Genomic DNA, 18526 nt, shown 5'->3' with positions numbered 1-18526 from the left:
CAACACCGTGCAATATGGCGGAAAACTGGATAATCGCGGTTGTCTTACAGCTTTCATGCATGTATTCTTCAAAGGCTTTCTGGCTTGGTATCAAATGCCTGTGCGTTTGGTTGCTTTTTCTAACTTGCGGTACATATCGAAGGCGATGATAATAATAATGCGCCCCGCTACATAGCGAAACCGAAATTACTTGTTGAACATAAATTTGAAGCAAAAGCCGGATACACAACATATCGCCGCGTAGGTAATAGCAGTCAAGCAGTAGAAGCAGCTCACTCTCCCTTTGATGTTTTATTTATTGAATATTGCATTTATATGTAGGGCTCATCTGCTATGGGCAGCGGCTTTGTTTTTCACCACGTCAACCTTATTTAAGAGGGGGCAATAGCTGCTAACACACAAGCGTAGCACGCAATGTTAGTGAGCGTCAACTGACGATCGAAATTCGCAGAACCCCTCCCCTCACTGTAGGATGCGAGGTTCACCGCATCTTTGGCACATAAGTTTCAATCGACAGATTGTCATCCAAATACACAACTAAACTCAGGTTGGAGTCCGCGGCACTGATTAGATTTCTGAGAATGTCAACCTCAGAAATCAATTTTCGTTCAAAAAGAATTTATCATTTTTGTGCGCACTTCCAGCAACCAGCTGTATGAAAGCAAGCTAATGTAAAAAAATTTTAAAACGCTTTATATAACTTCTAAACACACAAACATGTTGTTTTCGTGAAAGCTAAAACTAATTAGGAATTCGCTGGTTAACGCTGTTTTCGCCGCGCACCCCGCGGATGTCCGATCTCCATGAAATTCGCTTTTTTATAATTGCTAACCAATATTTGAGAAAGGTGAACGAGCGCTACCATCTCGTCGAGCTAGGACCTCCTAATAAACATACGAGACATAATATTGTGAAAAAAAAACAATAATGTTAATGCTGCGGTGCGTGAAAAGGAGATGTTCCTCAGATGATAGTATATCTACACGCTTTGCAATGGTTTCTATGATTTACGTATAAAAGGAACTATCAAGCGTTTGCCATTTTCGCTAGAACTTATATCAATCTCTAAGGAAAGTTTGCTTATACACACTCTCTGTTAAAACAATCACTTTTTAAATTATACAATTCACGTCTTCCATATTGGACGTTGAGTTTGCTTAAATAAGCCTTAAATTAAAAAAATACGCATAAAGCCTCGAGGTTAACAACTGCTCAATTCTCGCCATTCGTAAAACATCGCACTCAGTCACATTCGACGCTTGGCTAAGGATTTGCGCGATATAGGAGTATTCTCACCCTATGAATTCACTCTCTTTATCCGCATCAAGCTTCGCCTCGCTCAAGAAGTTACTCTAATGATAATCTGGCTGGTATATCAATAGGAAATGCTTCACAAGCACTGTACATAACTAGATAACAGAACGCCGAAAGTTGTCACTCGCCGCCGCTACAGTCGATCATCACGGAGACAGGGACACATTTCCCCTCGTGACAGCGCGTAAGTCAATGAAACACGCCCAAGGCCACAACTCAGACCGTTACCCCTGGCCCAACTGCTTCTACCACCTATTCGCATACCATCCTGTGTTCTGGTGGACTCCGCCAGTGTGACCCCAGCTTCAGTGGCGCAGATGACCAGGAAGTGAACGAGTCCCCATGGGAACGTGTAAACGTCTACAACAAGCGGGTTTATGCCAGCGCGCTAAGCAAGCTCTCATTTTACCTGCATGTTGGCTAATCTATGATTCCGAAACCACGAACCCGATCTGCAGACCTGGTCGGCCTTCAATACGATCTTTTTGGAATGTGGTTGGGGGCCCCACAGTGCGCAAATTGCGGCCCGAACAGCGCCTCCGAATCCGCGCTCATCGCCCCGACAAAACATTCACCGCTTACATAAGGACGTCTTGGACGTCTACAAGTGCGTCAACCCTTCCATGCTCGAAGCTGAAACTATTAGACACATCCTGATGGGCATATCCGACGGTGCCTGTCAAACGTTGCTGGCCCGAAACCCGCAAACTGTCGTCGACGTTATTCGGCTGCGCCAGAGTCACGATGCCCTCAAGAGGCCAGGAGCTGCTACTCAACGTTTTATCGTGCACGATGGGTTACTCCCGCCTCTGACAGTGTGCGATCTCGATTTTGAACCGGCTTTCCTTCTTCCCGGGATCGAGGCCTTTATACGCGAGGATGTGGCTCGTCAACTATCGCTCCCCCCTTCTGCCGAAATCGCAATATCGCTCGATCCCGCACTTCAACGCACAATCCAGGAGCAAGTCGCAGAAGTTTTGTCGCCAAGCTGTCGTCTTCCGCCTGGAACCTCTTCACTAAAGTACGCCGCAATTGGCGCCAGACTACCGCGCCCTGACACCTATGCTGCGCCGTTGCAACAACCTCCCCCCGCCCTTACCTGCCCCCTTGGTGCCTGGTTATCAATCCGTGGAGGGCCTATTACAACCGCCTAATCTACTACTGTCGCTTTCCTGGCCACTTCTTCCGGTTTTGCCGCCAGCGCGTGCAATCGTACCACGATCGTCCCAGCCTGTACAGCTCCAACTATGTACCTCATCCGCCACCTGTCTCCGCCGACACCTCCTTCATCCTGACCGCTCCTCTCGCCTATCGCCGTCTTCCCGCCTTTGTTCCCTGTCGCTGCCGAGCCATCGCTTTTCTGCTCGCCCGGACGAAACCTCAGGCAATAACTGCATTTTCCTCGAATTTTGCAAGTCCTCCGTCTTCTACGGCCAGTGTTAAAGACGTGTTAGTCGATAGCATCGCCGCACTCGTGCTTGTGAACACTTGAACTGCTGTATGTGTTATAATGCAGACCTTTGCCGCCGACATCGTAAATTTACCACACCTGTTTCGAAATGTTACTTTCCAACTGCAGCTCATATCGCATTCAACCATTTGCGGCGTGCATAAACGGAATAGTCATACAGGACGTTTTGTACGTCGCCGATTGCCTTGTGCTATCATGCAGTTCTCACGATCTGATTCTGGGTTGCGACTTTCTCACACTTCATCAAGCGATCATTGATTATGCCTGTGTGTACCTGTGTGTGCATGTGCCAGTATCGAATTGCCTCCGCTTACACCTGAAACCTCGTCCGAAGTCGAATCCACGACGCTAAGATAATAGTTGCAGAAGATGCTGATATCCCAGCCTGCTGTATGGCCCGCATGCCCGTTTCCTGCGCCTGCTTTTCTGAATCGACTCTTCTTTTCCCTCTTACTAATGCCGCTAATTGTCGCCGTTCCTTGCTACTTCATTTCGCCCTTCTAACATTCGGCGGCGGCTACAGCACACTGTACGTCTCCAACCGTTTTCCCTAACCGTCAACGCTTCTCCGTGGTAATGTATTGGCCATATGGTTCCTTGATCACGCTATGACATATTGACGTCTCAGATGACCCAGGCTCAATTCCATCGATTTGCCTGCTTCTGCACACAGCAAATACTCAACTTCAGCTATCTCTCGTTCTATTGAAGGAATCCTTTTAACAAACGCCACCAACACGTCAACTTGCTCCTGCGTTTCTGTTCTTCATTCCACTTTCCCTAGACATCTTGTGGAACGCTGACCCTGCGGCGAAATCCAGCCTTCACAAGCTCTTGGGCCTATCCAGTTCTTCTCGTGAGGAAGAAAGATTAGTCTATCCGGTTCAATGTTGATTACCGTCGACTAAACATGGTTAAGCGCAAAGATAAGCACAAATTTTACGCTTTGGTGTTACACTCAACTGCCTGCAAGGTGCCGAATTGTTTTCCTCTCTGGACCTGTGCTCGGGCTTCTGGCGGGTGCCCATGGGTGCTGACGATTGACAGAAAACCACTTTTTTTGACCCCTGACGGCCTCTATCAATTTAACGTCGTGCCATGTGGGTTGTGGGACGCGCCGGCCGTCTTCAAACGCATGATGGACAACATTCTATGCGGCCTCAAGTGGCACGACTGTATGTTACCTGTACAATGTTCTGTTTCCAGATATCGCAACGCACGTGGAGCACCTTCAGAGTGTGTCTTTGACAGACGCCGGCTCAAAATGAGTTTGAAAAAGTGCTGCTTCGCGGCTCTGCAGCTTCCTATATAGGGACACATTCTTAAAGATGGCGTTCGTACAGACCCTACGAAACTCCGTCTAGTAGCCGAGTTTCCGCGCCCAACTTCACTAAATGAGCTCTGTAGTTTTATCCGGCTGTGCTGTTGTTTTTGTCCCTTCGTCAGCAATTTGCTTCATTCTCACCGCTGACTGAGCGCCTTGCCGGTGACATCATTATTCTGTATTTGATGTCCAACTGTAATGAGGCTTAATCGGCGCTTCGGCACCTTCTAGTGTTGCATCCGATTCTCCACCCTTTTGATCGCGGGGCCTCCTACAGAGCTCCATACTGATTTCAGTGATGAGGGTCTCGGCGCAGTTCTTGCTCATCGAAAGACCACTTTCATGAATACGTTATGTTTATCCCAGCCATACTTTAACAAAGTCAGAACAAAATTATTCTGTCACACAAAGGAGTGCGTGGTGATCATTTGGGTCATCGAGAAGGTCTGCCCTTACCTATAGGTCGTCCCTTCTCTGTCCTCACAGATCTCCATGCACTCTGCTGCTTGTCCACCCTTAAAGTCTAATCCGGCCATCTTGCTCGTTGGGTGCTCCGTTTGCAAGAATACGACATTCACGTTACCTACCAGTCTGACCGTAAGCATTCGATGCTGATGCCCTGTTTAGGCCTTCTCTCCAAAGTGACTCTGACTCGACAGCCTTCCTATCGGTGACTCATCTTCCCTGGAGATCGCTGGAATGTCTAATGAACAAAGGCAGAACTCCTGGATTGCTTCCCTTCGCACTCATCTACCTATATCTTCTCTGCGCCCCGCCCTCGGACTATTCGCCGGCAAGCCCTTCATTTTCCCATCTGCGACATGTTATACCGCCGAAATTGCTTTCCCAATGAACGAAAGTGACTCCTTGTGATTCCTCCCCACCTACGTTCGGATACATGTGCCGCATTTCACGCCGACCCTGAGTGTACCCACTCCAGAGTGTTGAAGATTATACCCGTCTATGTCTCCGCTATTACTGGTGGGGTAGTACTATTTTGTCCGTCATTATATCCGTGCATGCCACGAGTGCTAACGTCGCAAAAACCCTCCATGCCGATCCATCGCTCCTATGCAGCCCTTGCCCTTTCACAGCCGGTCATTCAATCGTGCGGAACGACTCAATCTTTACGGGCCACTGCCAATAATCTATCCTGTAATGGTTGGGTCATCGTGGATATCGATCGCTTTACCCGCTATGCAGAAACATCTTCCTTACATTTCGCGTCGGCGTAAGGCTTTGCGTCTTTCATCTTGATCTAGTTCTCCGCCACGGTTCGCCAAAAGAGCTGCGGAGTGATCGTGGCCGCGTTTTTCTCTCCAAGACCGTCGAAGCGCTCTTTCAGCAATGCCGCATTGTTGACCGTTCTACTTCGGCCTACTACCCGCAAAACAAATCGCATGACGGAACATTTTAACCTCCCCTTGAGTGATATGGTGGCCATGTATGTCAGGTCTGACAAACTAAACGGAGACCCAATTCTCCCATTTGTCACGTGCGCTTGCAATACTGCAACACCAAATACGACCGATTTCTCCCCCTTTTCCTTCTTTACGGCCGCGAACCCACCTCTACTGCGGACGCGGTCCTCGCTTATCACCCCGATACCTTCGAATTGGTCACACAACCTCAAGCATTCACCTATGGATACGAATGATGGCAACTTGCCCGATCATTCACATCTCACAACCAGAGATCAGTCCATCCACGCATCGACATGTCCAGCTCCACCCTATACCCCAGAATGCCTCGCTTGCTTTGGGTTCCTGCTACTGCCTCTCTACCAATCTCGCTTTCAGATACCACGGTGCGCAGCATGTTATTTCCATACATCTCCAGTGAACTACATTATAGAACCACTAGCGTCTGCGAGGGATATGCGTCGCCGCGGGCCTGAACCAGTGCGAAACACAGCATGTTAACCGCATCGAGCCGTGTTAGGACCCGTATGTTGTGTCCACGCCATGAGTCGGCAGGATTTATCATTTGGCAGCAAGAGCTACAATGACTGCAAAGGTGCATTTTCGCTGTGGCGGTAGCAGCGTCGTGCTCGCACCGCTCCTTGCGCCGTTGCATAGCAACCGCTGCTTCGCCATCTAGCATGATGTCAGAGGATGGCAGCGAGCATCGCCATCTGCCATAACTTCATGGAAAGAAGCCACGCGCCAGGCCATCTGGTGCTCACAGGGAAGGAAGGGCGCAATATATGTCCCACTTTTCTCTGTGGACACGTGACTGCGCTGTAATGGAAGGGAGTAAGGGGTGAGATACAACAGAAAGAGAAACAGATGAGCCGTAGTGGTGGGTTACGGAGTAATTTAGACCACCTGGAAATCTTTACCGTGCACTCACATCGGCTCCCTGACTCCGCCTTGAGAGCGAGCTGACGCATTTCACCTTGGCTCCGTGTTTTTTCGAATTGTTGGTTTGGTTGTTTTGTGGAGTTTGAAGTCCCAAAGCAACTCAGGCTATGAGAGACGCCGTAGTATAGGGCTCCGGAAATTTCGGCCACCTGGGGTTCTTTAACGTGCACTGACATCGTACAGCACACGGGCGCCTTGCTTTTCGCCTCCATCGAAAAGCGGCCGCCGAGGCCGGGATTCGATCCCGCGTCCTTGGGAACAGTAGTCGAGCGCCGTAACCACTGCGCCACCCCGGCGGGGTTTTTTCGAATTGTGTATGCGGATTTTAGACCCTATATGGCCTGATTTCACTCGAAACGGCACCTGTTTCCAACAATTTTGTTTTCAATCGCTGTTCGATTCGAAGCTTTCAAGGACGAGGTGTTTATGACGGGCTAAGCCTAATCGGCGCTCTCAGGGCCCACCACGACCACGCCTGCTGCCGGGCCACAGCCGGGCGGCGCTGCCTCCACAGCGCATCCGGAAGATGTGACCTTCAACATTTTACGCCCGGCGAGCTTCACTCCGGGCCAACCACCGGCTACAACCCCACAGTCAAGCCAAGTTACAAGGCGTTTCGATTATCCGCACTTACCGGTGGGGCACGAGCAGATGGACGCTGCATCATACTTCGCATCCAGCCGGAACCCGACTCCGACACCACAAACGCCACAGGTTACACCGACTACAACCACACAGTCAAGCCAAATTACAAGAAGTTGTGATTACCCGCTCTTACCGGCGGGGCCTGAGCAGATGGACGCGGCGCCGTATCTTGCATCCAGTCGAACGCTGACTCTGACGCCAGAAACGCCACCGGCTACAGGGAGCTTTGATTACCCGCTATTGCCGACGGTGCACGAGGAAATGGATGCCGCAGCTCTGACTGTCTCTGCAAGCCATCCTGCTCAACTTTAACACAGCTACAGGATGCAGCATGACGTATCGCAAGCGTCAAGTGTCCCCGCAACGCCTCACAGAACGGGTGAGTCGTCCTCATTTCACTGCTCTGATCAGGCCACTTAACAAAATGCATGTCACGAACATCCCGAAACAGGCTATTACCAACGCATTAGAGCAAAGTGCTCCGTCTCAGTATTTTTCGGATATGGCCATTTTCCGCTTTGATTCTGCTGCTAACTGCATCCGCATAACTGTCAGGGAGGCTGAGCATTTCAAGAAGCTGCGTGCATTGACCCGTTTAGTCGAGCAAACGCGGTGTCTGTCCAAGCGTTCGATGTGGACACGTCCCCACTGAAGAAGCCTGCAGTTAGCAGCACGCGAGGTGTGAAATCACAGACAGCTGAAATCACAGGCATACGCATGCTCGGCAAGACAAATTTGCTACTTCTCACCTTAGCATCAGACACATTACTTTCTCGGCTACTATTCGATTACGAGATTACACGAGTCCGTGAATACCGCCCGCACCCAGTCGCATGTTATAACTGTCACCGCATCGGCCATGTAGCCAAATACCGATCTTTTCCCGCCGTTTGTCGGGATTGCGGTAAGAACCAGCACCATGAGGACCCCGGCTGCAAGCAGTTTCCTCATTGCATAGCCTACGGCACTTCCACGCATGTCGCCCTGAGTGCACAGTGCCCGGCTCGAACTTATGTAAAGCCTGTCGATAAGTCGGCACCTGAGGAGTCGGATGATCCGAATACGCATCAGGTGATATCCTCACATACTCTCTCCAAACATGTATCATATGCTGAAAAGATCTCTTCTCCAGGTTTAGCCAAGGTCATTGAGAGCCTCAGAGCAGAAATATCTGAACTACACCGCGAAAATCAGTGTCTCCGGGAGATGATAACCAAGGGCAAGATAACAGTGTAACAGTGGACACCCGAACTCGTTCCTTGCTTGCCATATGGGGAGCCATAAATACCATTACGACCGCTGCAGCCAGAAAAGATAACTTCAATGGATATCGAATTTTAACCAAATCATATGCAGCGAATGCAGAGTTGACGGCACCAGCTACAGACGACGCAGTGGCCAAGGACATCAGAAAGAGGCTGAAGGGAATGCGGGAAGTTGGAATAGAGATTCAAATTATATGGACACCGGGACATACTGGCACAGACGGGGGAAACGCAGCCGCGCAAGCGGCCGCCGTGCAAGCGGGTGGGCTTGCTGAAACGTACAATGCCCCGCACCCCAACTTCATGCCTAAACCGATAGACTTAAATCCTTACCAAACAATGCTCACTAAAGGCTCCCCTGGCAGATCGATGATGCACTATGTAAGCACCAAAAAAAAACACGACAGTAAGCTTAGATTACATGAAGCGACACCAACGCCGGTGTTTGAGGACACGAAAGGGCTCAATCGACCACAAGAGATATTTCTCAACAAAGTAATAACAAACGCTGCTTACACACCGCACATACTTGACAAGTGGTTTCTCCGAAGACACGAAACACACAAACACAACATATGCACGCACTGTCAGGAACAGTGTACAGCAGACCTAGAACACCTTATATGGCAATGTCCATCTTTTTCACTACGAAGAAACAAAATTACGCATATTCCACACGACGATATGCCCACATTAGCAGGTCAGGTTATATCAAGCACCGAAATACAACACTCCATTGCTACATACGGCAGTGAGAGCGGCCTGCTTCGAGTAGTGTGAGAGAGGTCGACTTACAGCGCGAAGATCGGCCGCATGGCAAGCAACAAGCAACAGCTTGAAGAACCGTTAAGACGAAGTTACACTCCCATCCCTCCTAACTCCCCAAGAACCCAAACAGCGGCCGAGAGCCATCCCTTCCATTCAATAAAGGCTTCATTCATTCATTCCAGACTCCGCAACGCAGCCGCTCACAGAAAGGCCGCAAAAGCTGTTCGCCTACCCGCCTACCGCAACTGGTCACAGCGTCTGATTCTGCCTATACCCATATCCTGGGGCTAATCTTAAAGCAACGCGCCCAAGAGACGCAGAAGCTGGAAGAAATATCTGCGAAAGGAAGTTAATGCAACTCTTAGTGTTGCCCTCACTTCTATGCAGAGCCACCTGCAGACTGCGTTTGGGGAGTTCCAACATACCACACTCACAGACGATAGTAAGCGCCGTAAATCTGTGCCCCTTTCATGAGTACTGTGGCTCATGGGATTCAATGAAACTGCAGAAGCTTCAATCAGAACGGTTCTACCCTTTCATTTGTGCCTCAGCGCCGTCCTCTTTTCTTACTCCTTCAAGAAACGCGCGGTCCTTGTGAAGTTCCTGGTTACTGCACTTACCAGACACCTACTATCCAACATAAAAACGGCCGTTCAGAGGGACAGGCGGCCGTCTTAATCTGAAACGATTGTCCTTCCACTCAGCTCTCGCTTCAGTCGCTTTGCTCTCCCACTCGTGAGATTGTTGCAGTAAAAAACTTCCCCCCTGGCCAAAAACGTTTCGTCGTGGCATCAGCCTATTTCCGGCCAGGTAACGTCATGGCACAACCCTGTACCTTTCTCCCTGACCTTGAAAACGCAACACACCCTAATCCTATTCTTATCGGCGGAGATTTCAACGCACATCACGCAGCGTGGAGCTCATCTCAGCCTAATCAACGTGGTAAACATCTATATGACACCCTTGATCAAACTCTTCTTACCCTGTGCAACGACCCTAACGCGCCGACCCGTATCGGTCTCCATCCCTCTCAAGCGGACACTACACTGGACCTTACATTCTCATCACCGCGTCTTCTTCGGCGCTGGGAGGTCCTTTCTAATTCCTGTGGTAGTGATCACTTGCCCATCTTACTCACTCTCAATCGTAAATGTCTTGGCGTTCGGGCAACACGTTCGTTTTTCAACTGGGACAAGTTTCGTGCTAATACTACGACCCCCTTCTTGGATATTGACTCCTTTCTGTCTGTACTCCGAGATGCCCGCACTCAACCTCTCGAATATATTCCCTGTGACGATTCCACAGTTGGCATAGATGCTCACCTGGCTTACCTTTGGCGTCACGCGGATCACCTCACGCAACGTTTTCGGACACGCGGAAAACGTCACAAAGATATCGTGCTTCTTTGACGACAATTCAAGCTTATCCGGACATATACCAGCTTCACCTGCAAAGTGAGGCTTGGCACTCTACATGCTACTGTCTTGGACAAGTACCGGGCCTGTCACAACTTTGACGCATCTTTTGTGGCCTAATGGCAAGGCACGGGGACCCCACCTCTCGCCGATCTCCTTCTCAATGGCAACCCGGCTGATGTTGAAGATGAAGTTATACGCACCTCTTTTCCACACGCCAGCCTAACGCCTCCACCAGCAGTTTCCATTTTCCCAGTTAGAAACCCTGATCCAGACCTGGATCCCCCATTCTCAAAGGGAGAACTACAAGCAGCCCCGGGTAGAGGCCGAGCTCGCGCCACACCCGGGCATGACTGAGTCAGTTGGCAGGAGCTTCGCAATCTCGACTCGGCAGCCCAGGATGCCCTTCTCGACATCCTTAATTCTTACTGGGAGACCGTAACGCTACCGGATAATCACAAGCTTTCTCTTATTCTTCCTGTCCCTAAACCTGGCAAAAACCTTCGACTTCCAAGTAATTAGCGTCCAATCGCCCTGACTTCACATCTCTCTAAACTCACCGAGCGCCTGCTGCATACCCGAATTAGTCACTACATTGAATAAGTCAGTCCTGGATTTCATCCAGCTCAAGCCGGCTTCCGCCCTAACCTCGGAAAGCATGACTACCTTTGACTTTTGCGAAGAGTTCTGAATAGAGCTCCTCGTAAAGCGCTACCTGACTATCTCCTGGCTGTCGATATACACAAAGCCTTTGACAATGTTTGCCATGAGGTTATCCTGGAGGAACTCGCCAAGTGCTTTCCTAGTACTCGTGCCTAAATCTGGATCCACAATTTTTTGTGACGTCTAGACTCATTCAGCTACATGGCAAAGCTCCGGGATGGATGCCGAAAACCTATTACGTGGATAGGGGTGTACGTCAGGGCTCCCTTCTCGGACCCATATTGTTCAACACGGCCATGCCACGCGTCGCCGAGAATCTGGAAATCCGCACAAGCGCAAGATTTGCTATATATGCCGATGATATTAACGTCTGGACTGAGGCAGCGCATTACGCAGAGAAATATTCTATGCAGACTGAACTTCAGGCGGCCTTTCTTTGTCTTGAAGATACACTAACCAAAATTGGCCTTGAACTCGCACCACATAAAACAGAATTGATTAGTATCGACGGAAAACATAAAGCCAATCCCAGTATGCAGATCCATCTTCACATCGGAGGCAACACCATCACCTCCTCAGATGGGCAAATCCGCATTTGTGGCCTGCCCATCTCAAGCTGCAACAGTCCCCAGAAATGGGTTCATCAGCTACAACGCCTTTGGCCAGCACTGCTACACCCTATTCGTCGCCTGTCCAACCGGCACGGCGGTGCACGGCAACATGCCTGCCGTGCGATGGCCCGAGCAGCGGCGGTCGGAAAAATCGTCTATGGCACAACCGTCCTCCAACTGTCGAAGACTGACGTCGTTAAGGTCGAACGCCTTCATCGCGCAACACTACGCACTGTTACCGGTCTACCTAAGCACACTCCTATAGCCGAACTTGAGCGTTTGGCAACTCTTCCACTATTCACTACCATCGTTTCCGAGTCACAGACGCGTCATCGAATACGTCTAGAGAACACTGTCCAAGGGCGCCGCCTGCTGGCCTCGGATGTACAGCGTAACGACACAACACCAGCCCTATATGCATCTCTTCCCCCTTGGGAGATGCCAGTAGTCACGCACCTCCATCGCCGACCTATAAACCGCGATTTTGTCATTCCCCGAGAGCTCCTCGCTGCCCATCACCGACAAGAGCGAATCCCTGACACGACAGACATATACACCGACGCATCGATTAGAAGCGAATTTGCATCTATGGGCTGGGTATGCGTTGACAACCCTTCCCTTTCAGGCGCTTATGCCTGCCGCCTACCTCAAGGTACCCCTCTTCATGATGAACTCCTCGAGATTTGGGGAGCCTTGTCAGGAGTGCCTTGCACCGGAACAGCTTTAATACGTATTCTTACTGATTCCTATCAAGCTTACAAAGAAATCGCTACTCCGGGTTCACAAAATGCAACAGCTACGGCCATACAGCGTCTCCTTAAACGCCACCAACTCGCGACCAGAACTGTCGCTATTCACTGGACCCCAGGTCACTCTGACGAATCAGGGGGCAATGCGGCGGCACACGCCGCGGCTGCCTTGGCAGGTGGGATGTCCACATTTACTTCCCCACCCCTCTTGAATAAACCTTACTCGACCTTGGGCGGGCAACTCATCCCTTCTCTTGCCCTTATGCACTATACTCGGACCAGTCTTCGAAGCCTCAGTAAGCATCGCATGCAGGTGGCCACACCAGACCCACTTTTTACGAGAGAAACCAACCTCACCTGAAGTCAAGAAGTATTTCTGAACAAGCTCATTGCCTATGCGGCTTACACGCCACGTATTATGGCCCGCTTGCGTCAGTATACAGAGAAAATGATTACCTGCCCCTACTGTACGACTATAACTCGCGGCAGCATATCTCATCTACTCTGGGATTGGCCTGCTTGTTCTACTGGATGCTCCGAGATCGAACCCTACCTCCTGAACTACCGGTCCCTTCTCGAAAGTGATGCTAACACAGAGATATTTGCCAAGTATGGCTCGCGTAGTGGCCTCGTTAGAGCAATGTGATTTGAGTGATGACCTAAACAATGAAGATTCTGTCTACTCTCATTTATACCCATCCATGGCCATGAGCCATCCCATTAAATAAAGGACATTCAATCAATCACTCACATCGCACAGCAAACGAATGTCTCTCCATTTCGCCTCCATCGAAACGCAGCCGCCGCTAGAGGCCGCATAGCATCAGCTAAGAATGAATGAGTATAAGAAGGAGAAGAGAGCAGCGGAGACGCCCGAACGGTGCGAGGAACGCCTTGCAAAATGATGCCAGACCGCCGAGCGTAATAGACGGAGTATAGCCGCCGAGATGGGCCTATGGAAGAGTTGAGTCAACGGGAAGCAACAGAGGGGGACTGGAAGGCACGTCAGTCCAGTCGAGTTTCCGAAAGCGACCTGCACATTTGAAGAAGACTTTGTGAACAATCCGTTTGGACACATGTGTAATGTGTGTGAGGGACGGTGGCACCAAATGGACTTGACACCAGTGATCCAATGTATGAGACAACCTTTGGAGACTGCCGAATCAAAATTCTGCATAGAGAAAACCCATTTTTTTCACTCTCATCATCATATACCCACTACAGGACGAAGGCCTCTCCCATATATCTCAAATTAGCCCGGTTCTGTGCTAGCTGCATCCCCTTGACCCCTGCGAACATCTTCACCTCATCCGCCCACCTAAAATTCTGCTGCCCCCTGCTACGCTTTCCTTCGCTTGGAATCCAGTTTGTTACCCTAAGCGACCATCGGCTATCCTCTCTTCGCACTACATGTCCTGCCCATGCCCGTTACTTCATGATTTCCCCTAGAATATCACTAACTTGAGTTATTTCTCTGACCCAACCTGCACGCTTCATATCTCTTAATGTTACTCCTAACATTTTTCGTTGCACACACCTCTGCGTTGTCCTCAAGGTAAGTAGAACCCTCTTGGTCCCTCTTGGTTAGCCTCCATGTTTCAGCCCCATAGGTGAGTACAGGTAACATGCAACTGTTGTATACTTTCCTCTTTAGTGATACCTCCTCGCCGGGGTAGCGTAGTGGTTCCGGTGCTCGACTACTGTTCCCAGGGACGCGGGATTGAATCCCGGCCTCGGCGGCAGCTTTTCGTTGGACGCTAAGAGCAAGGCGCCCTTGTGCTGTGGGATGTTAGTGCACGTTAACGAATCCCAGGTGGTCAAAATTTTCGGAGTCCTCCACTACGGCGTCTCTCATAGCCTGAGTTGCTTTGGGAGGTTAAACCCCACCAACCACAAACCAACCATCTTTAGCGACACCGGTACGCTGCTAGTCATAATCTCAGAGCGCTTGCCAAATGCGCTCCATCCCAATCTTACCTTTTCATGGTCCAGATCTGCGGTTACTACCTGTCCTAAGTAGACATATTCGCCTACTACTTCCAGTGCTTCGCTACCTAACGTAGACTGCTGTTTCTTCCCGAGGCTGTTGAACATTCCCTTAGTCTTCTGAATATTGATTTTCAAGCCTACCTTTCTACTTTTCCTGTCTAGGTCATCAATCATTACTTGCAGTTCTTCCCCCGAGTTACGTGGCAAGGCAATATGATCAGCAAATCGCAGATTACTGAGGTATTCTCCATCTACCGTTATCCCTAACTGATCCTATTCTCAGTCTCTGAATACTTCCTCTAAACACTTCCCACTCTCACTCCCACCTTTTTCTCTTTTGTTACGGCGCGGTTCAGGTGTCCATGATACAAGTTGGACACATATTGAGCCTTTACTTTCCTGTGAACCAATTTATTTATAGATAAAATTGAAACAGCTGCATGCGACTTCACAGATCACCTTGTAGCCTTTGTCTCTGTCAAGCAAAATTAATAAAGAGTATACCCAACGTCTCTCATTGCTAAACATAAATCACCATAAGCTCAGCAAGGGAAACGTATACCTCTCGCTACGTATATCTTGGCATAGCATAGCTAAGCCACTGCCAAACTGTTTCTCTGGTAATTGCAGTGAAGCACCAACGCACTGTGACTTATAGAAATTGTGAAAGAAGGCGAGCCTAGGGAAAACTAAAATTAGAGGCTATCTTAGATGTCTCTTAAGAATGGCGAAAGCCTACTCTTCCTCTCCTAACATTTGCCTTTCATCGTTTGCCTCTCGTCGACGTTATTGCAGTGCTATATATAGTTATAAGCGGTTTATAGGAAAGTAAAGGGGCGGTTTATATGTCAAACTTTCTCCGGCAAATTTTCGCGTGGCGTTCTTTGGCGCGCGTTGAAGTGTGGTTTTGCAGATGGAAGAATGCTAGATAAGAACACATTTCGCGGAACCTCGCGGAATATAACATATCTAGCGCACAACTCTCGCGCGCGGGATTTCGTCACATCAACCTAGAAAGACTTTCGCCTTAAAAGTTGTGCGGTGTGAGAAAGATGACGAACAAAGAAGAGGGCGCAAGAGACTTGCTAGTTAGTTTAGAGCTTCAACCGGGACGCTGGACTGACATAAAACTCGCTATTACATAAAGAGTAATAATACGTAATGTGTTCGACCTCAAGGAATAACAAGAAACTTTATTTATATGTTTGAACAGATGAGCATTTATATTAAATCACAAAATGCATTTCAACTCGCTCAATCGTTTTTTCCTGATGCAGCCTTTCAACCAGCTATACCGCGCATGTATGAAGTTTACCTGCAAGCCCTGTACGTCAAAAGCTTTCATCAACTCCTTGGCATAGTAGTATCCCAAGCCGCCGTGCAACATCGCCTTGGTGCCGTCATTGTAGTAAAGAGGCGGCGCCAGGGCTCCCAGAGAAAGCGCCAGCTGGTTCAACACGTGCTCGTACTGGACGTACGGCTCCGTGATGCTATTGCGGATACGCAACTCTTCCAAGCCAGCGTCTGAGCCAAGACGAGCTCGTGACAAGCGCCTGGTCTCGATCCAGTGATGCACGAAGGACGGCGCCTTGTCGGGGAAGTTCGCGTACGCCTTTTCGAGCATCTCCGCTTTTAGAAACTCCTGGGCTGGCCACAGCACCCTACGCATATTCCTTAGCTTCTCGGCAGCGACATGCTGAGTCTGATTGTCCAGCCACAATGCAGCGAGACTCTTCTCCGTGGCCATCTGCGAACAGTCGGAGTATATAGAGAGTATGGTTCCATCGTATGCACACAACAGGTGAAACAGTCGTTTACAAGAGCGCCTTAGGTAACCAGTGTGCTGTCGGCATCAAAGGCGTAGTTAGGCCTAAAATAAGTGCATTATCATTCATGCCTCCACAGAGCACACCGGGAAACTTTTGTAGCTACAGCTCTTAATCGCACTAAAAGGGCGTATGATATGTAAGGCAATATGTTGGTTTGGTTTCTTTTGTTGGGTTTAACGTCCCGAAGCTACTGAGGCTATGAGAGACGCCTTAGTGAAGGACTCCGGAAATTTAGACCACCTGAGGTTCTTTAACGTGCACTGACATCGCACAGAACACGGGCACCTTGCTTTTCGCCTCCATCGAAAAGTGGCAGTCGAGGCCGGGATTCGATCCCGCGTCCTTGGGCACAGTAGACGAGCACCGGCGCCACCAGGGCGGGGTGTAAGGCAATACGTGAGGAAGGTTGATGGAGAATATCTCAGAAATCTACGCTTCGCTGACGACACCGTCTGCTAAGTAACTCAGAGAAACAGTTGCGACTAATGATTAATGACCTGAGAAGAGCCGAAAAGACGGCCTAAAAATTATGCAGATGGCTAAGTTATGCTAAAGAGCCAGGGAATTCAGGAACAGCACTTTAAAAGAGGTAGCGAACGGCTACACGTGGTAGGCGAATATGGCTACATATAACAGGCAGTAACCGCAGATCCGGACCAGGAAAGAGAAGTTACCAAAGGAATAAGATTGGACCGGAGTAAATTTGGAAGGTACAGGCCCATTATGACTATCAGCTAACCCGTATCGCTCAAGAGTAAAGTATGTAACAGTTGAATCTTAACGGCGGTAGTCATCTATGAGGCTGAGATGCGGAGGCTAACAAAAAAGGTTTTATTTAAGTTAAGAACAACGCCGAGAATTATGGTACGAAAAATGAAACGTGTAACGCTAAGAGATGGGAAGGGTGCAGGCTGAGTAACAGAAATGACTCAATTTAATGATATTCTAGTCGTAATTAAGAGGAAAATATTGGGCAATGGTAGGACATGTAGTGCCAATAGAGGATAATCGATGGTCGACTAAAGTAACCATTTGGATTTCAATCGAAGGAGAGCGTCAGGGGGTGGCAGAAAATTCGTGAGTAGATGAGCAAAAAGTTCGAAGGTGTTAAGTGTATGCAGATTGCACTGGACCTGGTTAATTGTAGGAAAATGTGAGAGACCTTCGCTTTGCAGTGGCTATAGTCCGGTGATAATGATGTAAGAATTGGCTGGTAGGGACGCTCCCCCTTACAATTCACGTCAATCGAGTTTTTATTTGTGCATAGGAAACGTGTTATCTTCGCACTGCGTAAAGGCAATGTACAGTCTTTGTAAAAAGTGTAGAGCCCGAAGGGTCTGCTTCTGAGCCACTTTGTGCGGCTTGTAAAGCATTTCTGATGTTCCTAATCCCATGATGATAAGATTTTTTGTCCTTTCTTGTCCAGTGGGAACGACCTCCGCTAAATCAGCGCCACTATACGGCTCAAAAGCAGACCCCCTGGGCTCTATACTTATGACAAAGGCTGTACCTACGTAGTTCTGCTAAACTCTGTGAAAGTTCCGTCGAGTTATGGCTACGCCTTCTTGAAAACTTCGAGTAGTATCGACAATTTGTCTACTTGACCACTCTGTGCTTCTGGTTGGTATCAGTAGTCTAAACAAACTCAAGATCATGTAACAGGAGCGAATATGTTTACTTTTTCAGACTAGACAGTTAAGCTGGAGCTGTCTCATTTTTATTGTGGAGAGAAGGGCCACTGCATATACACATATACATCGACGAATCGGATGGCACCCTTGTTGAATCGTTATAAAAATGATAGTTCGCAGTCATCATCATCATCATCATCCGTTTAAAAATACCCAGTGCAAGGCGAATGTCTCTCCCATATTTCTCCAATTAACCCGGTTCTCTGCTAGCGGCATTCACTTGACCCCTGTGAACTTCTTAACCTCATCCGCCCACCTAATTTTCTGCCGCCCCCTGTTCACTTTTCCTTCCCTTGGAGTCCGATTTGTTGCCCTAAGCGACCATCGGTTATCCTCTCTTAGCACTACATGTCCTGCCCATGCCCATTTCTTCTTGAGTTCCACTAGAATGTCAGTAACTTTAGCAATTTCTCTCACCCACTCTGTACA

General features: G+C 49.1%; 1 protein-coding gene across 1 annotated transcript in view; it reads right to left on the bottom strand.

The window, feature by feature from the left end:
- LOC146177411 (endothelin-converting enzyme 1-like) overlaps nt 1-18526 on the bottom strand; it is a 100684-nt gene that overhangs the window by 26835 nt on the left and 55323 nt on the right. Inside the window, exon 6 of the mRNA XM_084581553.1 lies at nt 15893-16324. Coding sequence (XP_084437679.1) covers nt 15893-16324 — 432 coding nt within the window. The remainder of the gene's footprint in view (nt 1-15892; nt 16325-18526) is intronic.

Source organism: Amblyomma maculatum, chromosome 10 (genome assembly GCF_055883805.1).
Source record: "Amblyomma maculatum isolate TAMU_Amacu chromosome 10, ASM5588380v1, whole genome shotgun sequence".
In the NCBI taxonomy this organism is placed as follows: Eukaryota; Metazoa; Arthropoda; class Arachnida; order Ixodida; family Ixodidae; genus Amblyomma; species Amblyomma maculatum.
Note: the sequence above shows the minus strand (reverse complement) of the source record. Positions and strands in the feature narration are given on the sequence as shown.